Below are 25431 nucleotides of genomic sequence, written 5' to 3'. Positions count from 1 at the left end.
AGCTGTAGAACTCTCAGCTCCTGTGGCACAGCGGTGGCGCCCACCTTTCATCCCAGCACTCAGGAGGCAGAGGCAGGTGGATCTCTGTGAGTTCGAGGTCAGCTTGGTCTACAGGGTAAGTTCCAGGACAGCCAGGGCTACACAGAGAAACCCTGTTTCAAAAAAACCAACCAACCAAATAACCAACCAACCAACCAACCAACCAACCAACCAATCAACCAAGCAAACAAACAAAAAACCCCAAAGACTCTTAGCTCCTTTTCCAGCACCATGTCTGCCTGCACACTGGAATATTTCACCATGACCATAATGGACTAATCCTCTGAAACTGTAAGCCAGCCCCAGTTAAATGTCTCTCTTTATGAGAGTTGCTATGGTCATGGTGTCTCTTCACAGTAACAGAATCTCAAACCAAGACAAGGGTATGTACCGCTTAAACAGACCTACAACAGCAGTGGTACTGGGGCAGTAACAGCCCCCGGACTAAACAAATTTCCAAACTAGAGGGACTCACTCTGTAATTCTATCGGATATCTAAAAATTAACACCAATTCTTCTAAACAAATTTCTATAAAATAGGTGGCTGGAGAGGTGTTTTGTGGTTAAAAGCACATAGTGTTCTTCCATGGGACTGGGGTTCCATTCTCAGCATGCATGTGGGGGCTCACAATGGTCTGTAACTTCAGTTCAAAGGATCTAGTGCCCTGTTCTGCTCTCTATAGGCACCAGGCTGCCCTCCATAGGCACCAGGTTGCCCTCCGTAAGCACTAGGCATGTATGTGGTGTACTTACATACATGTAGGCCAAACACTTATATGCATAAAACAAATATAATAAATAAATCTAAGAAAAATAAAAATAAAAAATTTTCCCCCATAAAATAGAATTGCGAAGGACACTTCCAAATTCATCTCGTAAAGCGAACGTCATCCTGATACCAAAACTTAGTAAGGACATTACAAAAAAGGAAAACTGCTTGATGTGAACATGGGTGCAAAAATCACCCATATACCACCCGTAATTCCACAACACATTGGAAAAAATGCATATGCCATGAACAGACTTGGCTTGATTAGAGGCATGCCAGGACAGTTGAGCATACGTAAGTCAATAAATGTAATACAATACAGAAAGATTCAAGGAGCGAAGTCATACAGTCATCTTAAGAGACACAGGAAAGGCCTTTGACAAGTTTAATATTCTTCCACGCTAAAAGCCCTGAAGAAAGTAGCGACACACCTCAACATAGCAGACCTGTGCCGTGTGCTGTCTGTTGCTGGGATAAGCACCACGACCGAAACCAAGTGTATGTGTGGGTACTGCCCGTTCCACCTTACACGGTACAGTCCACTGTCTGGGACGTTAGTGTGGGAACCCCACCGAGCAGGGCAGACGCTCTGGGGGACAGTCACTCCCAGGCTCCGAAGTCCAGACCTACCTGTCTAGCCCTCAGTGGGCTCGCCCCTCCTACATCAGTATACAGTCAAGAAAATGCGCCCCAGACATACCCCCAGGCCAGTCTTTTTTTTCAGCTGAGGTCACCCCTTCCCAGGTGTGTCAAACTGACAACCTACCTACACTCAATTTTATACTAAATGAGGACAAACCGTAAGTATTTTTTTCTAAAATGAGGAATGAAACAAGGGGTTCTCCTCTTTACTCTTTATTCAGTATGGTGCTTGAAATCTTCCTGCAGCAGTTAGGCCTGGGAAAGAAAGCAAGCAAGCGGATTCAAACACAAAAGTCAGGCATGCTCTGGCCTAGACACCAGAACACCCAAGCACAGGAGGGCGTGGTCTGCGGCAGACCCCCGCGGAGGCGGGACTTCCGCCGATGCTGCCGTGAGGGACAGGCCTGCCCAGGTGGTTTGGAGGCGCCCGCTCCACCCGGGCCCGCTGCCATTCAGGTTGTCTAGGACGGTCCGGGAACCTTCTCTTCCGCGCCACGCGCTGTCGGCCGCCTGGACTACAACACCCAGCAGGCCCCGCGGCCTCGCGTCTGACTTGCGCAGTAGCCTCCGTTGTAAAATGCTATGACAACAAGGCGAAGTCGGCTGGGATTTAGGCTGGAGAGGGGAGGTGTCTTCCGCAGGCTGTTGGCTTGCAGCCTCGCCCCTCGTAGAGCTTCCTTGGTGGTTTCATCCTCTGTGTGAGCATCTGGACCCGGAGTTGTTCTCTCTTGCCTTGCGGCTTCCGAGGGATCCATGTCGTTTCCCCTGCTTGTCTCTGGGGGATGACAAGGGGCGCAGGAGAGCTTGGAGGGACTCACTTCAACTCCGTGGAGCTGGTGTTGCTGCTCGGCGGCATTCTGTCTGCCTGGGGACGTGGGAAACTTCGAACACAAGACCAAGAGGTACTAGTGGAGTTAAGGGTTGCTTTTCCCTGCACGGCTGTTACTTCTGCTCCATCACTGGATCCTGGTCAGGAGTTCTGATAGGGAAGTCTGTGGATAGTGGGTTCGTAGAAAGGTGAGGCAAAGTCCACTTGTTGGCATCAGGTAAGAAATTCTTCAGGAATTAAACTTGGGATGCATGGATGCATTCGCTATGCTTGGTCAGCAAGAGTAATCCTCAGCTGCCATGTAATGGTTTGGAAGATTTTGGATGATCCGTTTCCTAGGAAGTAGGCTTGCATTCAAACAGACCGCTAACACGAGGTGTGTAGATCCTATAAACACCTTTGAGGAAGAGGGGAGGCTTTTAAGGATTCCTTGCGGCGGTCACATGGAGTAAGAGCATGTTTCTCCTGTGCCATTTCAACAGGTCTTGCGAGCAGAGCGTCAAGGCAGTTCTCAGGCTGTGACTGAAGCGGGAGCATGTTGATTCTCCCCAGTGATGCAGGCAATAGGATTAATGTTTATCCCTTTCTCTTTCCTTTGCAGACCACAGCAGTTTAGATGGACTAAGCTGATTTTATCAGCAGCCCCTCCCAGGCAAGGTCTGCACTTGGCTTCCATTTTCTGGATTAACTTACAGATCATTTTTTTGGTGTCTCACATTGTCCTTAAATATCAAATCGTGTCTTACAGATACACATACGCACATCTTGATTTATACACACAGCTTGAAAGATACTGGAGGGAAAATAGGGTTTTCTCCTCCCTCCCTCCCTTCATTTTATTTTTAAAAATTTCACAATGTGACCCAAGCTGACCTGGAACTTACTGTGTAGCCTAGGTCATCTTTGAACTTATGATCCCCTTGCCTCAGGCTCCTGAATATTGATATTACAGATGTGTGCCACCATGTAATGTATTAATGTCTGCTAGCATTCAGAGAGAGAAAGAGTAACTTAGTAGCAATATATGAAGAGGCTAATGGTTGAGAGTTGGTTTTGGTGATGGATTGAACTATCATAAGAATTAAAAACAAGAGACTTTATTTTGAAAATTTACAAGTTATTTGTAAGAGTTTAAGGATTTTCTTTATTATGTATAGTGGTTGTGGTTAAATTATACCTCCCACTTATATTTATGATGTAGTTTTAACATTTTTTATTAGATTTTAATTATTATTTTTTTGGGGTGCATGTATGGGTACCACAGTGCAGGTGTGGAGGTCAGTGGACAACTTGCAAGAGTCAGTTCTCTCCTTCCACCACGTGGGTTCTGTCCGGCGTGGCAGCAAGCACCTTTATCTGCTGCGCCATCTCACTGGCCCTATGGTACAGCTTCTTGATGAAATGCTCTTTGCAGGAAAAAAAATCCACTAACAGTACTGTGAAGTTTTATACCTTTTCAGGTTTATAGGAAGTCTCACTCCTCAGAATGCGTTTGTTAACCATGTACCACTGATGTACATCTAAATCCCCTCAGATATTTCTTGAAAAGTATTGAAATATATCAAGTTATTATAAAACATGCTTGCTGATTGTAACATTTACAAGGACTGGGGTGTAGCTCTTTCAGTACCCAGTAAAACACACATGAACACACATATACACAGATTTTTGCTCACTCGGGTGTGTGCGTGTGTACACACACACACACACACACACACACACACACACACACACACACACACAGTTTCTGATCCACCCTTTGGATGTCCCAGTTGAAATTTTGCTGTGTTCAGAGGACTCTGCTGTCGCCACCACTGCCACCACCCTACAACTGTTCCTCCTATCACTGTTACTCGATTATTACTGCCATTTATTAAATGATTGTAATGGGTTGAGTATTGGCTAAGGAAGTGCACATCATTTTATCTTCTCACCACCAAGATCGGTTGATACTACAGCAGAGGTTTTCAACCTGTAGGTTGCAACCCTTTTGGGGTGTTGAATGACCCTTTCACAGGGGTCACATATCAGATATCCTGCATGTCAGATATTTACATTACAATCCGGAACAGTAGCGAAATTACAGTTATGAAATAGTAACACAAATAATGCTATGGTTGGGGGTCCCACAACGTGAGGAACTGGATTAAAGGGTCGCAGCATTGGGAAGGTTGAGAACCACTATACTAGAGGGCAGGGGCTTACTGTTGTATGGTTGGAACATAGCGTCAGGAAGTGAACACAGGTCTGTCTGACCACCGCTCCCATGCCTTTCATGGCCACTGAAAATTCCAGTACAAGCCCTTGTCATATTGCTTTCAGATCAATGTTTGTTTAATTTTACATGACTCTGCCATTGTTCTGGACTCATGACCTGGTTGATATTTCCCAAAATTTAATGACAGAAACATTGTTTGGAGAAAAGTTCCAGATATGAACAACAGCAGGTTTAGGTCAACTTCCTAATTTCAGAGCTTGCTTCAGACCATCAGCATTCTTCCACTGCAGTCTGCGTTTATTGTGGTCATTGATGTTAGTCGGTTTACTGAGGTGTTAAAACTGCCCGTCTCATAAGTGAAACTTAAATATAATTGATCACTTGGCTAGGTTTGTTACCTTCCTTGTGTTTGGGATACCCAAATAATCATATCTATCAGTTACTTTGTAGAGTAAAAGAAATTTTTTGTGGGGGCTGGAGAGATAGATGGCTCAGAGGTTAAGAGCACTGGCTGTTCTTCCAGAGGTCCTGAGTTCAATTCCCAGCAACCACATGGTGACTCACAACCATCTGTAATGAGATCTAGTGTCCTCTTCTGGCCTGAAGGCATACATGCAGGCAGAGCACTGTGTACATTAATGAATAAATCTTTAATTATAAAAAAAAGTAAAAAAAAAGAAATTTCTTTTAAAATCAATTAATTAATTAATTATGTGTGTGTTGCATTGGTGCCACATCTTGTGTATAGAGGTCAGAGGACAAGTCTGTAGAGTTGGTTTTTTCCTGCCATGTGGGGCCCAGGGATTGAACTCAGGTTGTTAGGCTTGGTGGCAGGTGCCTTTCCCTACTGAGCTTTCTCTACAGCCTAATTAAAATAGAGTTCTTGCAAAATGTTTGAGGTTGGCCTGTAAGTCAGTAAACAATAAATAGATACTAGTTCTTAGTTCTCTTCTCAATGAGAGGACAGAATAGTCATTGAAAACTTTACTTTTGGTTTTCACCTTTTGCTTAAAGAAGAACCAGTGATGGCTGGTGAGGTGGCTCAGCAGATAGGGAGGGGCACTTGCTGCTAAGTGGTGACCTGAGTTCCCCGGGGACCCCCGTGGTAGAAAGAGGGAACCAACTCCCATGAGTTGTCCTCTGACCTCCACATGTGTGCCATGGCACGTGCCTGCCCCAAATGTAATAAAATACCTGTTAAAAAGAAAAACCAGCCATGTGGGTGTGTGGAGCATTCTTGGAATCCCAGCCTTGGGAAGATTGAGGCAAGAACATTCTGAATTCACAGCCAGCCTGGCTTACATAGGGAGTTCCAGGCAGCTCAGGTAACATAGGGAGGCCCTGTCTCAAAAAACAAAACCCAAACATAAAAAGCAAAAGCAATAAAACTCCTGTATTGATACATGCTTGTTTCAGTTCCCCAGATAGGAATTGCACAGCATTAGCGCGTACTGAAAGAAGGGTCTGGCGCCCAGGCACTGCACACACAGGGGGCTCCGCCATTAGATGTGAGATTAAATGAAATCAGATGGCTTCTCTGCGACTCTCCTACAACATGATGGGACAAGGCACCTTACCACATTCTTGGGTGGTTTGTCTTTTTCCTGAATGTTTTTCTTTCTCAACTCTAGTGCTTAAAACCTATATTCAGATCTCTTATTAAATTCCAACTTTGCTTCAAAAACAAGACAAAAACAGAATTCAAGGACTAGCTGATTAATGGATACGCTGGCTGTTTAAGCTCTTTGATGTGGAGAAGATGATTTCCTCCCATGCCTTGGAATGACAACTAGAGGTCCTAAGAAAAAGAAGGGTAAGGCAGGGCTGTGATGGAAGAAATGCTCACTTAGGCCGACACACATGGGCTGAGCATGTGTCCCTCAGAGCTCAGAGAGCTTCAGAATCTGAAACTTTAGAGCCCTGATGTGATGCCACGTGTGGGACATCCCACACCTACCTCCTCTGAGAGGTCATAGTTAAGACTCAGATACTCTAAACACATAGTTACACCCAGGCCGTGTGTATAAGATGCATATAGAATATAAATGAATCTAATGTCTAAAGTTGGCTAAGACATCTCGTTATGCATATGCAAATATTCCAAAGCCTGAAGTCCAAAAGGGCTGGCCCTAGATCCTGGCTGTGGGATCCTCAAACTGTACAGTGAGTCAGAGCATCTGATACTGTATGGCCGGCTCAGGGACCTGGGGGTGTTGTTGAAGCGGGCAAGAACCTGCATTTCTAAAGACATTAAATGAGTTCTGAGAAGGTGACTGTTGGGGAATAACAGAGTTGTGGGGGACTAATGAGAAGTTGCTAAATCAGAGAAACAAGGAAACATTCAGCTGTTGTCTATCTTGTCAGTAGAGATGGATCTTAGATGCTTTTGTTAGAAATCTGTGGGAAATTAGTATTTATAGATGATGTTGGGAGTTAGTTTTCTCTGTTGTTTAAGAAGTGTGTGCGTGCATGTGCGTGTGTATGCTGTGTGTCCTCACCTTTTGCCTTGTCTGAGGCAGGGTTTCTAATTTGTCCCTTACTACATGCGCCAGGCTAGCGGACCTGTGGGCCTCTGGGAATTGTCTTCTTTATACCCATCCCCCCTTGCTGTCTTGGTGGAGGAGCGCTGAGATTATAGATATGAACTACCACATCTGGTTTTGAGTGCGCTCTGGGGGTTTGAACTCAGGTCCTCACGCTTGTATGACAGGTGCTTTACCCACTGAGCTGTCTTCGCAGCCGAGGTAGTTTTGTTCGTGCATGTTTTGTTTTTTGTTTGTGGTTTTTTTTTTTTTGAGACAGGGTTTCACTATGTAACTCTGGCTGGCCTGTAACTTATCCTGTGGTCCAGGTTGGCCTTGAACTCACAGAGGTCAGTCTGCCTCTACCTCTCAGGCTCTGGGCTTATGCCACTACGTCTTGTAGCCAGTTTTTCTTTGGACTGCCAGCTCCCAAATTATGACATGGAGACTTCTTATTAATTATGAAAGCTTAACTTTAGCTTAGGCTTGTTCCCAACTAGTTGTTATAACTTAAAGTAACATGTTTATATTAATCTATGTTCTGCCAATGGCAATTCCCGCCTCTCTTCTTTCCAGAGTTCCTATCTCTGCCTGGAAGTCCCGCCTATCCTCTCCTGCCTAGCTGTTGGCCATTCAGCTCTTTATTGAACCAATCAGAAGGTGCCTTTCACTCAGTGTGCTCAAGTAACCCGCTACAATGTCCATCTTACTGTGGTTTTGTTGGTTTGCTTTTCTTTACTGTAGTGAGCTACAAAACCCTGTTCTTATGGTTTTCTTTCTTTTTCTTTTATAGCTCAAGTTGACCTCAAGCTTACAATCCTCCTGCCTCAACTTCCCCAATGCTGTTACTGCAGGTATATACTACCATGTTACCACTCTGATAAGGGTTTTCAAGGGCATTTTCACACAACAGGTATTTTCATTGATATATGGTTTTATATTCAGACTCTAGCCATGCCTCTTGTCACTTATCTAAATACTTAGAATTTTTTTATATGATTCAATGGCACAACAGAAGAGATCCTCTCCTCCCATTATTTGGGGGAGATTTAGTGTGTTTTCTGGGCAGGTCTCATGAGATTTTTTCTTCTCCTTGAACAGGTGAAGAGCCTTTCTTGGGCTGTTGAGTGGCTCTTCTTTCTCTCTTAGTTTTCCTTCCACTAAGCAGCCCAGCGGCCCCCCCCCCCCCCCCGTCTTCTTTTCGACTCCCTGATGCAGAATGTGGCAGAGAACCACTCATTCTTTGATTCCTTGCTTCAGTTCCCTCCTCCTCCTTTTTTTCTTCTCCCCCTCCTCCTTCCCTTTTTGTTTTTTGTTTTTTTCTTTTGAGACAGGGTTTCCCTGTGTATCCCTGGATGTCCTGGAACTTGCTTTGTAGACCAGGCTGGCCCTAACTCACAGAGTTCTGGGAGTGTGCTGGGATTAAAGGCGTGGGCCACCCCCCACCCCCCACCCCCCGGCAAAACAGCCACATTTGATGTAGTTGCTGTCTTAGTCGGCCTTCAGATGCTCTAACAATATACCGAGATCATTAATTCACAAAGAAACAGTTGGCTGGGCTCCTAGGTTTGGAGGTTCCAGCCCATGGTCACCCGTTGCTTTGGATTTGTGGTGAGGTTCATGTCACTGTGAGGACACATGGCAGAGCAAAAGTGTTCATGTCAGGGCTAGGAAGCAAAGGGAGAAGGAGCCAAGGCACACAGCCCCATTTAGGGTTTTCCCTGATGATCTGATGACCTCTGACTGAGCACCTTACAAAGAGCCCACAACCTCCCACAAGCCGCCCTTGGACCAAGCTGCCTTTAACTGGGGATATCCTGCTTGTAGCAAGTGGCCACACCTTTCTAGGCACATCTCCCACTTCTGAACTAGACGACTTAACCCCTGGCTTTCTTTTGATTTCATCACGTGCCCTAATCCAGGGTCTGGTGAATTCTTCCTCTTTACCACATTTCTCAAGAAAGGATTTGCTTATTTTGCTATTCAGGGCTATGAGAAGAGATACACCTTAGCTGGGCACGGTGGTGTACACCTGTAATTCCAGCACTCAGGAGGTGGAAGGTCAGGAGTTCAAGGCTGGCATGGACTATATAACAAGTTTGCGTCCAGCCTGGGCTACATGAGCCTCTAACAAACAGACAAGAGTTGAGAGCTGATGTATGAGGGGGGATATCTTCTTTCTGGTAAGCCAAGCATATAACATTACAATTTTTTTCTGTGTGTCTGGCATATGTAAAAAAATTTTGTAGTTTATTAAATACCATTACTTCATTCAAGTAAAAATCCAATGAAACTGTAATAAAAGTGTTTAGAACATTTTTTTGAGTACTTACTACCAAACTTAAGTTTGGTCATCTGGCAGTTAGCCCTGCTCTTAGGCCCTGTTACATGCCTTGGTGAACTATTTCTGCCTTGAGCAGAGTTAGAGTACATCCCCTGGCAGGTGGACTGTCGTGATCGGTGCTAAGAGGCAAAGCTGTGATTGGGGTGGGAGGAGGGGGTGGAGCAACACACTTGACAGATGAAGAGAGGTCCAAGGGATCTGGGAGGCAGTCCCAGCAGCCCATACCCAGTTCTGACTCCTGCCTCTGGGCTCCTGAGCAGCCTCGCTTGTGTCTGGCACCCAGTTCCAGGGCTGTGGCACTGTACCTTGACCATGGAAGTACTACCAACAGCTTGTGCCCAGACCCAGGGCCAGGAGCTGAGTTTCCAAACAACGAGTTTGCTTCTAGTTCCAGGTTTCTGTATTAGCAACTTCTGCTTGACAACTCGAGATCTGGTGGTAGCCACTCAAATCACACACACACACACACACACACACACACACACACACACACACACGAGCGCATGCACGCACATACACACACACACACACACACACACACACACGCACACACGAGCGCATGCTCGCACATACACACACACACACACACACACACACACACACACACACACACACCGAAGACAAGTGAGCCTGACTGAGGTCCGCTGCACAAGGCGCTGGACTGCTGAGCATCATGTCAGGTGTTCGGCTCAGCTCACATCCCAACCCCAGACAGTCTTGACAGACACAGGAACCTAAAGCCGTTCTGGCTATGGCCACCGAGTTGAGGCAAAGGTCACACTATCTGACAACTGAAGACGCAGCCAGACGGCGGGCGTGCAGCTCAGCGGGTAGAATGCTGGCCTAGCATGCAGGAGCCCTGGCCTCAACCCCAGCACTGCCTAACACTGGACATGGCGGCGCATGCCCGTAATCCCACACTGGGAAGCGAGCAATGAAAGACTAGAAGTTCAAGGCCAGCCTCCAGTACATAGTAAGGTGAGACCTTGCCTCAAAAAGGAGGGGACTAAATAAATATATGAGTTCCAACACATGTGGGAGTTTCTGAAAAGTATGTATACTACTCATGACTAATGGTTTCACATAATCATACTGACTTTATTTCGTAGTTGAAGGGACTGAACCATAGCAGGGGTAGCAGTTACTTTTCTCATTGTGATGACAGAGTACCTGACCACTCAGTTTAAGTGAGGAAACGTTTCTTTGGTTCATTGTTTGAATGGACAGAGTTCGTCATGGCAGGGGAAGTGAGGTGGCTGATCACATAATATTTACTGTTAGGAAACAGAGAGAGACATGAATGCTGGTGTTTAGCTGACATCTCCCCGTGTCCATTTTTACCCAATCTGTGACTCCATCTTGTGGAATGGTGTTACCCACTGTGCGGGTCACTTTACTGTCAACACAGCTAGAGTCACCTGGAAAGAGGGAGCCTCAGCTGAGGAACTGCCCCGATGGATTGGTCTGGGGCATTGTCTTAGTTGTTAATTGATGTAGGAAGGCCCAGCCCACGGTAGGCAGTGCCATCCCTGGGCAGGTGGGCCTGGGTTGTGTAAGGAAAGTAGTTGAGCAAGCCAGGGGAGGCAAGCCAGGGGAGGCAAGCCAGGGAGTAGCGTTCCACTGTGGTCTCTGCTTCAGCTCCTGCCTCCAGCTTCCTGCCCTGAGTTCCTGCCTTGGCGTCCTGTCGTGATCAAGGTCTGACCCTTCCCCCCTGGGCTGAAGGTGTCTTCCCTCTTCAGCTAAAACTTTCTGGAGACACCCTCGGAGACTTGCCCACAATGGGGAGACTTGCCCACAATGGGGAGACTTGCCCACAATGGGAGACTGAAATGGGAGACTGCCCAGGGGACTTGTCCACAATGGGGAGACTTGCCCACATTGGATCTCCTAGGCAGTTCCAAACCCAGTTGGATCGACAGGGTGATTATCACATTGCTTCTGGTTAGTTTGTGTTGGGCATCCAGACTCACACAGCCTGACTCCAGTATGTGAGGTTTCCAGCATTCTCAGACAGTTTCTTGGTTTATTTTGTATGGAAGAAAATGGCCTTGGTTTCTATGATTAGCCCATGCAGAAGGCCTACTTCCAAGAAACAGGTTGTTCTGTGTGTTTAAAAAAAGGACAGCTGGTCTTTGTTATTTCCAGATTTTGTATTTGTGAATTTTCTACCTGCTGGATGTTGGTTGTAATCTCACAATCATGTCCTCAGTGCTTGGGTAGTCATCAGTGATCACCGGGAGAGCAGTGAGGACGTTAATCTGCAGGATCCCAGGGCATGCAAAGCCACTCTGCCGTCTGCAGGTCTTAAGCTGGAAGCAGGCATCTTTTTGTGGTCTGTTTGCTGCCACATTTTACATATTTATTCATTTATGATTTCTTATTCGTTTATCGTGTGTATGCAGGTCAGTGCACATGTCTCTTCTTTACCTCTGTCCTGAGTTTCTGTGGTCAACTTTAGGTCATCAGACTTGGTGGCAAGCCCTGCTGGACTGTCTCTCCAGGTCTGCATTCCCCATTTCATGTGGAAGCAGTGTAGTGGTGGTGCATGCTTACACTCGCAGGACTCAGGAGTTTGAGGAAGAAGGATTGAATGTTCAAAGCCAGCCTGGGCTACATGATGAGATCATGTCTCAAAAACCAAAATAAAACAACAACAAAGAAGCAAATGCTGAGGTATGACTAATGTTCCTAAGTGCAGGACAGTTGTGAGAAAATACATGTGACAAGAAATGTTTTGTGCCGGGCGGTGGTGGCGCACGCCTTTAATCCCAGCACTCGGAGGCAGAGGCAGGAGGATCTCTCTGAGTTCGAGTCCAGCCTGGTCTACAGAGTGAGATCCAGGACAGGCTCCAAAGCTACACAGAGAAACCCTGTCTTGGAAAAAAAAAAAAAAAAAAAAAAAAAAAAAGAAATGTTTTGTTCAGGCTTATGGAGTTACAGTGCTCTTGACTGTGAGTTCCGTGGTTATGAATTAACAGTATAAAACAATGGTTCTCATCCTTCCTAATCCAGTTCTTTATGTTGTGGTGACCACCAACAGTAAAGTTATTTTCATTGGTACTTCATAAGTGCAATTTTGTTACTATTGTGAATCGTAATGTAAATAGTTTTGGAGACAAAGATTTGCCAAAGGGGTCATGACCCACAGGTTGAGAACCACTGGTATTAAACAAGTGTCATCTTTATAAATAGAAACACATAGTGATGCTATATGAGTGATAGAAGTGTGGTGACTAGAGGTTACAGGAGCCTGACCCTGTATTCTGTGAGCAAAGGCTACATAGTTAACTCATTGGAATTGAGTGTTTGTGGAGACCTTAGGTAATGTAATTAATTACGGAGAAAGTGTTATTTCCTAAGTACCATTTAAGCCTGTACCACAAAGGAAAGTTACATCTACATTAGAGAAAATGTAGAGGCTGGGTATGGTGCTACAATCCCAGTTCTTAGGTGGCTGATGCAGGATAGTTACGAGGCCACCGAGGCCTATAGTGTGAGACTGTCTAAAAAAAAGTACGGGAATGCATAATCTCAAGGTAGGTGATGCTGCCTTTCCATTGAAAAGGTGCAATATGCATTCAATGAGTAACTTAAGGAAGAGCTGGGAATGCTCACTCTGTTAGGAAATCATGGTACAGCGGCTGGGATTGTCTGAGGACACACTGTAGGTGTATGGACCTACAAACCTGTTTTCCTGGTCTCTGTCTCTCTCCGTCTCTCTCTGTGTAAATCCCCGTTTCCACCTTACCTTTTCTGGAGGAAGCAGGAGATCCTTGGGTACCTGCAGTTCCAGTGCGGAGGACATTGCAGTCAGCTCTGAAAGGAAGTTAGGTATTTCATTAAAGATTTTTGTGCTAAGTAGTACTCTTCAATTTTGAAATTGTCCTGTAGAGAAGTCCCCCCCCCATTTCTGTGTAATTCCTTCCTCCAGTTCTCAGAAAATAGATTAGTCTAGAATGAATATATAGTTCCTCAGGCTAATCCTAATGATGTTGCAGAATATCTGATTAATGTTTGTAGCCATTTGGAAGTGTGTTTTCCTGCTTGTGTACATAATACGAAGAGTTAAAGTTAACTGCAAATGTTAATCTCAAGGCTACGCAAGTTTAATTTGCTGTGCTTTAAGAGAGAATTAATTTGAGCAGGGTGTGGTGGCAGATGACTGTGATCCCAGCACACGAGATGTGGAGGCACAAGAACAGGAGTTCAAGGCCAGCCTGGGATATACCAACCCTGTCTGTAAAAACAACAACCAAAACCTGAAAGTTTTTATATTAAAGGTCTTTATTTTTAAAAGTCATTTGATTATAACTAATTCACAAATAAAAAAATTGCACATTAAGATTAAGGTAGCACACGCCTTTAATCCCAGCATTTGAGAGACAGAGGCAGGCCCCCCTGTGAGTTTGAGGCCAGCCTGGCCTACAGAGTGAATTCTAGGACAGGCTATACAGAGAAACCTTGTCTTGAAAAACCAACTCTCCAAAAGTAGCCGCTCAAACTTAACCCCTATGTATATCCATGAATATACAGCTAGGATGGCCATTTCGAAGCCTTGTATCTTCACTTAGGGTATTACACTTTCACTATCAATTATATTTTTAATTCACTCATCTACCACAAAAGAGAAAAAGTATGACAGAGTTGAAATGAGAAAGACAGGTTGATATCTTCTTTGATGATGCCTGTGAACCTTTTTCTTCTGTTTTTACTATCATTCCAAATTACCCTTTCTAAATGTTTTGATACCCACAGTTACAATGATCAGTAAAAACCATTTATGTGTCTGTGTCTATACATTGTAGACCAGAGTTGGCACATGAGGGAGAACGTGTGTTTTTTTCCTCTCTGAGTTTGGGTGGCCTCAATTGATAATATACACTAGAGTCATCACAGTGATCCCCCTCCGGCTGTGTACACCCTAAATACATTCTTTCTCTCTGTGTGTAGAAACTAAGAGTCCAGGTGATGCTCCTGGTGTAATAACAGTTCTCCGGCCTGACCAGCATCATATCACACGCGTGCACAGACAGAGGAATTGGTGTCCACGTGTGTCAGACATGAGTGATAAACAGCAGAGCTCTCACAGAGTGGCAGTCTCCCTAGGAAGGCAGAGCCGAGCCCTGCACACAGCTGGGAGAAAGTGGTTGCTTTTTATCCTCTTCCTCTTCTAGGGAATCTCCAGTTTGAGCCAGTGTAGTGTGGGTGGGTTTTCTAGTCTTGTTAATAATTTCAGGTTTTTAGCCAATAGTTCATAAGAGAAGCTGCTGGATTTACTGTAGAGAAAGCTTCTTGGTAGTCTGGATTTCTGCCCTTCTTAGATTTTTAAAAGGTATAAGCATGGGCTGCCAATCCCACTCGCTGTAAAGAATTTGTTCTTTATACATAGTAACAGCAGTAACAATAATAATGACGACAATAAGAAGACCAGACCACCGCCAACATCGTGTTTCATCAGGACAGGTTCAGAAGCGTGTGCTTGCTGGCGTCGGTCATTTCAGCCCTAAACTGTCACTGGTAGTGATGTTGTGATTTTCCCATGTGTGATGTGTTCACAGAGGTGCCCTGCACTGGGCCTGCTGTTCCTCTTCTGTTGATTGTTGTGTCCTCCCTGCTTGCCAAGGCTGGGGTGCTTCTGGCCCATGGACAGTTGAAAGTGGGGCGCCCTGGAGCTTTAAGGCATTGAACAAGCCAGGTAATGCAACATGTCACATGTTGGTAGACTGTTCATCTCCTTAGCGCCTTTGCTGACTGTCAGTTTTATTTCCTTGGCATTTCATTTTGGCAGTTCTTTGTAAGTTCTGTATGTTAGCCCCCGTCTGAAGCCTATGTGGAAGGGTTTCTCCTGCCCTGTGGGCTGTTTGCTGTTAGCTTCCTTTGCTGTGCAGACACTTGATGTTTCACGTAGTCCCATCTGTTGATACTGGGGCTGTTCCTGTGCTGTGGGTGTTCCATTCAGAATGTTCTTGCCCAGCCGGTGTCTTTCTGCCCAGTACCTTTGTAAATCCTGTTTTGTTTTATTATTATAGATATGTATGGTTTAGTTTCTTCATTGAAACAATTTTCACACAATATATTTTAGTCATGTTTTTCCATCCCCCGGCACCCCCCAGATCCTCTCTACCTCCTACCCACCCAACTTTATGTTCTTTCTCTTTTTTTAAAAAATAAAACAAAGAAGCAAGAAACATGCACTCAAAAACCTGTACAAAGACATAAATATAGAAATAAAAATAAACAAGCAAAAGGCCAGTAAGACAAAAAGTGCCCAAGCAGAGCAAAGCGGGACAAAAACATCTACAAAAAAACGCCATCAAGTTCGTTTTGTGTTGGTCAGCTGCTCCTGGGCATGAGGCCTGCCTGACGTGGTTAATATACCTAGTGAGAGTTCACCGGAGAAAACTGATTTTTCCTTTACGAAAGGGTATCACTTGCAGATAGAGTCTTGGTGAGGGATGAGAGTCCTGGGACCCATCTGGCTTGAGCCTGTGCAGGCCCTGTGCATGCTGCAGTCTCTGTGAGTTCATGCATCTGCCTGTGTCTAGAAAACACAGAAGTCAGCCATCATCTCTGGCTCTCACAGTCTTCCCACTTCCTCTTCCACATGGATCCCCGAGCCCTGAGGGGAGGGTTTGGTAGACATCCCACTTAGAACTGAGTGCTCCAAAGTCCCGCTGAGATATCCCAGGGTCTGGAAGAACATTCTCCCTGGTCTCCTGCAGCACTGTTGGCATTCCAGGTTTTCAGCTAAGGCCTTTGCTACATTTTGAGTTGGTTCTGTGCAGAGGAAAGGTAGGGATCTAATCTAACACCCCCCCCCACACACACACAAGAGGATGCCCAGTTTTGCCAGCACCGTTCGTTGCCCAGGGGCTCTTTGCTACTGCGTGTTTCCTCCTTTGTGAACGGGTGGTCATAGCTTTGTTGGTTTCTGTCTGGGTCCTCTCTTCTGTCCCAGAGGTCTGCCTGTTTCTGTGTCAGGACCAGGCTGTGGTTGTCACTGTGACTGTCGTATAGTTTGAGGCTGGGTTTTGTCACACCTCCAGTGTGTTCTTACTGCTGAGCATTGCTTTGGTTATTTGTGTTTTATATGCATACTTACATTGTTTTTTTTCTAGATCTGTACAATAAGACACTGGAATTTTGTTAAATATTGTATAAAATCCGTAAATTACTTTTGGTGGTATATCCATTTTTTTTGTCATATCACTTCTGCTAATCCAAGATCATAAATCTTTCTCTCACTTAGCATCTTTAATTTCCCTTTTCAAACTCTTGACGTTTCAATTTGTTGGTTAGGTGTACTTAATATTTAAAGTAATTTATCTTATTACTATTATTTTTAAATTATGTGTTTATGCCTGTATGTGGGTTTATGCACCCGAGTGCAGTGTCACTGGAGGCCAGAAGAGGTCACCAGATCCCCAGGACCTGGAGTTACAGGCAGTTATGAGCCATCTAATATGAGTGCTGGAAATCAAACTCAGGTCCTCTGGAATATTAGTATGCATTCCTTTTTTTTTTTTTTCAGAGACAGGGTTTCTCTGTGTAGCTTTGGAGCCTGTCCTAGAACTTGCTCGGTAGACCAGGCTGGCCTCAAACTCACAGAGATCCTCTGCCTCTGCCTCCCAAGTGCTGGAGTGAAAGACGTGCGTCACCACCGCCTAGCTGATCAATATGTATTGTTAACATAGTCATCTCTATGGCCCATAGGTACTTGACAGTTTTGGGAGTTCTTATGAACAGTCTAGTTTTTCTAATTTCTTTCTGGTGTATGTGAAGGCTGTTGCTTGTTTTTAACTATTGATTTTGTAGCTTATAGTTTTACAGTAAGTGTTTTTACATCTAAGAATTCTCTAGTAAATTATATAGGGTCTTTTAAAAAGAGGATCATGTGATCTGGAAATGGGATAATTTGACTTCTTCCTTTTTATAAAGTGAATTTTTATTATAAACGAATGTTTTATTTTTAGGGTGAAAGAACATGTCCTTATTTAAGGCCCGTGATTGGTGGTCTACTGTGCTGGGTGAGAAGGAAGAGTTCGACCAAGGCTGCTTGTGTCTGGCTGACGTCGACAACAGTGGAGATGGACAAGGTAAGGGGGTTGCGGGTGTGCTTCTGTCTCCCCAGTGCTGGGACTGAACCCAGGCCTCCCACTTGCCGAGGAGGGTTTCTCATATTGGGCTGTAGACTGCATTTCCCCACTGAGCAAAGCTTTAAAGAAACGAGAATATGAACTTAATAGCACATGACTGACTGCAGGTCTCAATTATAACCTAGGTTTGAATGTGCCTCCTCCCGCTACCCACCCCCACCTTTTTCTAGATAAACTTTCCTGAGGTAGTCCAGGCTGGCCCAGTCTCACTCTGATCCTCCTAAGATTACGATTATGAGCGTGTGTCACCATGTCTGGTGTTTTCTTATAAGTAGTGTGTAGATGGCAGCTGACAGAGTTCTTTCCTCTGCTTTGTTGTTGATATCATTCTGGCTTTTGTTCATTCTGTCCTATTAATTTGGTGGAATTAATAGACAAATCATGTGGCACTTGATTTGCTACCAAGTGGGATCTTTTAAGGAAGAACTAGTAAAATATTTAAAATAAAAAATTCATTTTAGAAATTATTTATAATGAAAATGATGTTCTTTTTTGTTTTTTGAGACAGGGTTTCTTTGTTTAGCATTGCCTGTCCTGGAACTCACTCTGTAGCCCAGACTGGCCTTCGACTCACAGAGATCCGCCTGCCTCTGCCTCCTGAGTGCTGGGATTAAAGTTGTTTGCCACATTGCCTGGCTATGATGTGCTTTTCTAATTGAATCTGGAAACATTAATGCTGTAATAAAATCATGCCAATTCTGTTAGTGAGGGGAAACAATTGCTAAGTCATTGCTTTCGTTTTTTGTTTTACAAAAACCAGTTACTGTCCTGTTCTTACATTACTTGCTTCTCCGAATATTCATGTTTTAAGTGGTCTTTAAGAAGGGCCTAGGTCAAGCTGGGTAGTGGTGGCACATGCATTTAATCCTAGTACTCAGGAGGTACAGGCAGGCGGATCTTTGTGAATTCAAGGTCAACCTGGTCTACAGAGTGAGTTCCAGGACAGTCAAGGCTACAGAAAGAAAACCTTGCCTTAAAAATAGTTGTCTTGAAAAACTATTTAAAAAAAAAAAAGAAGAAGAATGGTCTAGTTCTATATTATTACAGTATGAAATTTGTACTAAGTTTAAATAGTTTATATTTCATGAGCTCTTACTTTGCAATTCAGAATTTCATTGGCTTCCAAGAAAGAAAATTAATCTGGTGTTGTAAATATTACTCCTTTCCTTCTCCTTTCTTTCTTTTTTGAATTTTTTTATTAAATTTTCTATTCATTTTACATTTTACCAACCACAGGCCCCTCTCCTCCCTCCTCCCGTCTCCCAGCCTTACCCTACAACCCAGCTCCCCTTACCATCTCCTCCGAGGCAAGGTCTCCCCTGGGGAGTCAGCAGAGCCTGGTACATTCAGTTGAGGCAGGTCTAAGCCCCACCTCCCTGCACCAAGGCTGCGAAAGCTGTCCTACCATAGGCACTAAGCTCCAAAAAGCTGGCTCATGCACCAGGGACAGATCCCAATCCCACTGTCTGGGGGTCCTCTAGCCAGTTCAAGCTAAACAACTGTCTTGCCTATCCACAGGGCCTAATCCAGTAGCCTGGGGGCTCCTCAGCCATTGGTCCACAGTTTGTGCATTTCTACTAGTTTGGCTGGCTGTCTCTGTGCATTTTTCCATCATGATCTTGATGTCCCTTGCACATAGAATCCCTCCTCTCTCTTATCGATTGGATTCTCTCTCGGAGCTCGGCTTGGCACTCGTACATGGATCTCGGCATCTGCTTCCATCAGTCACTGGATGAGGGCTCTATGATGACAGTTAGGTTATTCAGCCGTCTGATCACCAGAGTAGGTCAGTTCAGACATCCTCTTGACTATTGCCAGTAGTCTAAAGTGGGGTCATTCTTGTGGATTCCTGGGAACTTCCCTAGCACTCTGTTTCTCCCTATTCACATGATGTCTTCATTTATGATGGTATCTTTTTCCTTGATCTCCCACTCTGTCCCTGTTCCAGCTCAAACTTCCTGTTCCCCTATGTTCTCATCCCCCATCACTTGCCCTCCATTATCCCCCCCCCCCCACTCCCAGGTTGCTCATGTAGATCTCATCTATTTCTCCTTTACTGGGTGATCCATGCATCCTTCCTAGGGCCCTCCTTAGCTAGCCTCCCTGGAGCTGTGGGTTGCAGTTACATATAGTATCCACTTATGAGTGAGTACATACCATGTTTGTCCTTCTGAGTCTGGGTTACCTCACTCAGGATGATATATTTTTAGTTCTATCCATTTGCCTGCAAATTTCATGATGTCATTGTTTTTCTCTGCTGAGTAGTAATCCATGTGTATATGTACCACATTTTCTTTATCTGTTCTTCAGTTGAGGGACATCTAGGTTGTTTCCAGGTTCTGGCTATTATGCATAATGCTGCTATGAATGTAGTTGAGCATGTATCTGTATGGTATGAATCAGCATTCCTTGGGTATATGCTCAAGAGTGGTATCATTAGGTGGATTGACTACCAATTTTGTGAGAAGTCTCCATACTGATTTCCAAAGTGGTTGTACAAGTTTGCATTCCCACCAACAGTGGAGGAGTGTTCCCTTTGCTCCACATCCTCTCCAACGTAAGCTGTTGTCAGTGTTTTTGATCATAGCCATTCTGACAGGTGTAAGGTGGTATCTCAGAGTCGTTTTGATTTGCATTTCCCTGGTGACTAAAGATGTTGAGCAATTCCTTAAATGTCTTTTGGCCATTTGAGATTCTTCTGTTGAGAATTCTCTGTTTAGCTCTGTAGCCCATTTTTTAAAATTGGACTGTTAGGTATTTTGATGTCTAGTTTCTTGAGTTCTTTATATATTTTGGAGATCAATCCTCTGTCAGATGTGGGGTTGGTGAAGATCTTTTCCCATTCTGTAGGCTGTTTATTAACTGTATTTTGCCTTACAAAAGCTTCTCAGTTTCAATAGGTCTCATTTATTAATTGTTGCTCTCAGTGTCTGTGCTACTGGTGTTAGATTTAGGAAGTGGTCTTCTGTGCCAATGTGTTCCTTCCTACTTTCTCTTCTATCAAGTTCAGTGTAACTGCATTTATGTTGAGTTCTTTGATCCACTTGGACTTGAACTTTATACATGGTGATAGATATGGATCTATTTGCAATCTTCTACATGTTGACATCCAGTTATGAGAGGCAGAGTTTTTAATGACAAGAGGAATGAAAGGTTCTCAATCTATTTAGTAGCAAGAGATTCATTAGTGTTCTTTGCATTAAAAAAGATTTATTTTTATTACTTTTTATAAATTACATGCGTTTGCCTGAATTTGTGTGTGGGTTATATGCCCACGAGTGCAGGAACCTGCAGAGTCCAGATGTCAGGTCCCCTGGAGTGAGATTTTCAGATAGTTACTTGTGAGGCACTTGACATGGATGCTGAGGACCCAGCTGGAGTCGGTCCTCTGCAAGAACAGTACATCTCTCCAGCTGCTAACTGGTGTTCTTGATGAGGGTGGATGAATATTCCCTTCTGGATATGTAGTGAGTGAGTGATGGAGAGTCAGAGGGACAGGGACTCTGGCTCCTTGGAGAAACTCGCTATAAAAAGCACAGGAAAGAAAGAGGACAGTGCAGAGCCTAGAGATTTTTTCCCCCATTGTGACAAAGACAAGAGGATTAGAAAGAAAAGTTCCCATGCCTGTTTCAATCTGATGAGCCCTTTTGTCCCCGATTCTGATCCTGCCTCTCCCAGTCCTCTCAGGACATCTGCTCTACCAGCTCCATCCTCTGTAACACTGTCTTTCTGGCCCTCTAGAATTAGTAGAACTCAAAGTCAGTGCTCAGGATACTTGCAGAGCTTGGCTGTTTGCTTTTGTCAAGTGCATCTGTGCAAGTGAGCATTAGTCCCTGTCTTAGTCAGTGTTCTGCTGTGGAGAAACACCACGGCCATGGCAACTCTCATGAAAGAAAGCAAGCTGGGGCTGGCTTACAGTCCAGAGGTTTAGTCCGTCATCATCATGGCAGGAAGCATGGTGGCACCCAGGTAGACATGGTGCTGCAAGAGTATCTGAGAGTTCTACATCTGGATCTGCAGGCAGCAGGAAGAGAGAGAGACACAGGGCCTGCCTTGAGCTTCTGAAATCTGAAAGTCCACCTCCAGTGACACACTTCCTCCAACAAGGCCACACCTCTTTATTCAAATAGTGCCATTCCCTGGTGACGCCTATGGGACGTCCTTTTCATTCAAACCCTCACAGTCCCCTAGAGAAGAATCCTAGGACAATTCCACTAGGGGCTGGAGAGATGACTCAGCAGTTAGGAGCAGACAGTGCTTTTCCTCCATGGTCTCTGTTTCTAGTTCCTGCTTTCAGGTTCCTGCCCCGACCTGTGCCAATAATAGGCTAACCTATAAGACAAACCAACCCTTTCCTCCTGTCCATGGTTTTGATCAGTGTTTTATTGCATCATCTGATAACAATCTAGGTCAGAGCACCAGGTCCCAGAAGATGATCTGTGATTATTTATTTGTTCTGTTTCTTTGTGTGGTGCTCTCAAACCCCACCTAGAGCATGGACAGGAGCCTTACTGCTTGGTGCTCCCACAGAACACAAGATGGCAAATATCCTCCTTGCAGCGATATTCATGCTTACATTTTATTCTCTGTGTTAATTTCTACATCAGTTAACATTTTTTTTTGGCTACAAGTAATAGGACATCATGATAAATGAAGAAGGACTGAGAATACTAACACCCCTCCAACTGTGAAGCAGGGTTTGTCTGGCTGGAACTTGACAGGAGCAGAAATGATCATGGTGTCACTAACCTTGCAGACCTCCAGAATGCTGCTATTGGGTCTTCTGGACTCCCGATGGCTTTGTGTTTCCTTAGGACTGAGGTCCCCATGGGAGTGCCTTTCCTGGTGATGCTGAGGACTTAGAGTTAGTCTGGTGGAACTGCCTAGTCCATGGCCTGGCTCAGTGAGCACCAAGTAAAGGAAAGGCAGACTGCCTCTGAAATGGATGATTGGTTTCTCTTTTTAATTAAAAATTTTTAATTCATTTTACATGCCAACCACAGATAAAGATTTGTCTCTTAATATCACTATAACAAAGTATCACTCTAATGACTTAAAATGACAGGAACATATTCTGTCACAGTTGTAGATGCTAAGCTTTGGAAATCAAGGTGTTGTCAGGGCCATGCTGTTTCTCTGGTTTCTACTATCTCTTTGCCTCTTCTAGTATTATTTTAAAATATTTATTTATTTATTTATATTATGTGTATTGTTTATGTGTTTGCTGGTTGGTGTGAGTCACGTGTACCATATGTTACAATACCCAATAGTGGCCAGAAGAGGGCATCGGATACTCTGGAACTGGAGTTGCAGGTGGTTGTGAGCCACCATGTGGGTGCTGAGAACTGAACTCGGGTCCTTATGTAAGAGTAGTCAGTGCTTTTAACTGCTGGACCATCTCTTTAGCTCCTTCTTCTAGTTTTTCTGGGGACTCTAGGGTCCTTATTTGTTTCTTCTAAGTTCCAGTAATTCAAGATACTCTTTGGTTTGTAGATGTATCATTTCAATTTTTGCCAGTATTGTCAGATGGACATATCCCAGCCCCCAATTTATTCTCTGTCTTCCCTCAGCTTCTGTGGTGGTGTGAATGAGAATGGCCCCATAGGCTCATATATTTGAATGCTTGGTCCCTGGTAGGTGGAACTGTTTGGGAAGGATTAGGAAATGGCCCTGTTGGAGGAGGTGTGTCACTGGGTGGGGTAGGCTTTGAGGTTCCAAAAGTCTATTCCATTCCCAGTTCACACACTCTCTCTTTGCTTCCTACTTTTGGGAAGGGATGTAAGAAAGCTTTTAGCTACTACTCCAGGGCCATGCCCACCTGCCTGCTGCCACACCTGCCGCTGTGTGCCTTGTCATGGCTCTGAACTCATAAGCCTGAAATCAAACATTTTCTTTGATAAGTTGCCTTTGTCATAGGTGATAGAAAAGTAACTAAGGCAGCTTCTAAGTGCTTAGGATCACATGCCTGTGCCAGCTCACCTGGCTGCCTTGCATCCTAATTTGGCATTTAGATTCCTCTATGTCTTTTTCCCTAAAGGACAGTTGTATCCTGCGATTCTTATATAACCTTGGCAATTATATCTTGGGCAATAGACTTTGTTCAAACTGTCAATGCAAGCATACAGACAGGTTAGGCTTCCGTGTGTAGCCTCCAGCCCCGGTGGTAGCATAAGGCGTTCTCATTTTGAACACACATGACTGCTCTGTTGTGCTGTAGAGACCATCATTTTAGCTAGTTGCCTATACACACGGATTCTACTTTCCTTAACAGTACATACTGAGCCAATACATATTTACACATTCACATCATGTTAACACCCAAGAAAGAACAGGGGCACTCCAAGAGTGTCTTCAACAGTCGTAATCAATTATAGAATTAACATTCCATGATGAAGCAAGTCTGTAATCTTTATCAGTTTTTTGAGACAGTGACTTGCTGTCATTGAGCTGAATTATGATGGATATCAATTGATGCTTAAGAAAAACACTCATTTTCACTAGTATCCTTGACTTTTCGTGATGTAGAGCTGTTTTTTGAGAAGGTATGTGTTACTCATAAGTTCCCTTTAATCACATCATCTGTTGGTAAAGTGACTTTGTGTTTGAAGCAAGGTTAGGATCTTTTGACTTCTTTATTTTGACTTCTTTAGTCTTCAGAACATTGATTCTCCATGATATTTGCTAATGTCTTTTTATTACTCTGTCTTTTAAAAATCTGTCTACAGATAAAATCATCGTGGGCAGCTTCATGGGCTACTTGAGAATCTTTAATCCCCATTCTGTGAAAACTGGAGATGGGCCTCAGGCTGAAGATTTACTTCTGGAAGTGCACCTGCGGGACCCCGTGCTTCAAGTGGAAGTCGGGAAGTTTGTCTCGTGAGTGTGGGGTTTCCACTTGGGCATCACATCTGTGCCTCATGGGGACACTTTTACGGATTTAAAATATTATTTCATGGATTGTACATTATAGATACATGTCTTGCAGGCAAGCAACATGTTCTGAACACTTTTTATGTTGAAACATGTACATTTAAGATGAGTTAGCGTAGTGATTTATTAGTGTGTATGTCTGTATGAGTGTATACGCGTGTGTGCAGGTGCACACTCTAGGTCTTCCTTTTGGAGAGTGAACGTGAACCTAGGGCTTGCAATTTCTTGGCTATGCTGGCCCCCAAAGCCCCAGTAGCCCTCCTGTTTCTGCCCCTTTGGGCTGGGTTCCCGTTGGGTAAAGGACGCCTCCCTTGCTGTACAGGTGCTGGGGACTGAATAGTGGTCCTCATGGTTGTCCAGCAAGCTCACTTCAATACCGAGGACACTTTTATAGTAATGAACTTGAGAAATTAGACATTACAGCACTGGGACAGAGATAAGTTTATAGACCAAGCCAAATATTCACTTCTGAAAGAACACCTCAGGTAAATATCTGTTTAATAGGTATACAAAGATGCAAATTACTGTTACTTTTCTTCATAGTTGTGAAATTTAAAATGAACTATTTATTTAAAATAGAAAGATCCTGTCTTGAAGTCAGCTCAATCCATGAAGTATGTTTTGTCCCTATGAAAAAATGTTTCAAAGTTCTCTCTCTCCCCCCCTCCCTCTCTTTCTTTCCCTTTATAAGTTGCTATGTGTAAGTAAATTTGTTGCAACTTTGTGGATTTGGTCCTGGATTTTGGCACCAAAATGTGAGTTTTGCAACTCTGGGGGAGAGGTATCCTGACCTCTTGGGGAGTCAGGTGATGGATGGAGTTGTGACGAGACAGCAGCTCTAGAGGGTGAGGTAGCTGCTTAGAACAGCTGACAGCTTCTGGACAAGGTATCCAGATGTCCTGGATACCTCGAGCCACTTAGGGGATACAGTTCTGCCCTGGAGGGGAAGTTATTCTGACTGCTCGAGAGAGTCAGGCCTGGA

General features: G+C 44.3%; 1 protein-coding gene across 5 annotated transcripts in view; it reads left to right on the top strand.

The window, feature by feature from the left end:
- Positions 1 to 1837: 1837 nt before the first annotated feature.
- Bbs9 (Bardet-Biedl syndrome 9) overlaps positions 1838 to 25431 on the top strand; it is a 436605-nt gene continuing 413011 nt past the window's right edge. For 2 of the 5 annotated variants that reach the window (XM_028872561.2, XM_028872559.2), the window contains exons 1-4: positions 1838 to 2352; positions 2881 to 2936; positions 17337 to 17459; positions 24245 to 24395. In XM_028872561.2, the coding sequence (XP_028728394.1) occupies positions 17348 to 17459; positions 24245 to 24395 (263 nt within the window). In that variant the 5' untranslated portion in view covers positions 1838 to 2352; positions 2881 to 2936; positions 17337 to 17347. Of the gene's footprint in view, positions 2353 to 2880; positions 2937 to 14921; positions 15059 to 17336; positions 17460 to 24244; positions 24396 to 25431 lie in introns of all 5 variants that reach the window. The other 3 variants (XM_028872560.2, XM_028872557.2, XM_028872558.2) reach the window with 2 other exon arrangements.

Source organism: Peromyscus leucopus, chromosome 7 (assembly GCF_004664715.2).
Source record: "Peromyscus leucopus breed LL Stock chromosome 7, UCI_PerLeu_2.1, whole genome shotgun sequence".
NCBI classification, from domain to species: domain Eukaryota; kingdom Metazoa; phylum Chordata; class Mammalia; order Rodentia; family Cricetidae; genus Peromyscus; species Peromyscus leucopus.
The sequence above is the reverse complement of the archived record's forward strand: the minus strand, read 5'-3'. Positions and strand labels throughout refer to the sequence as shown.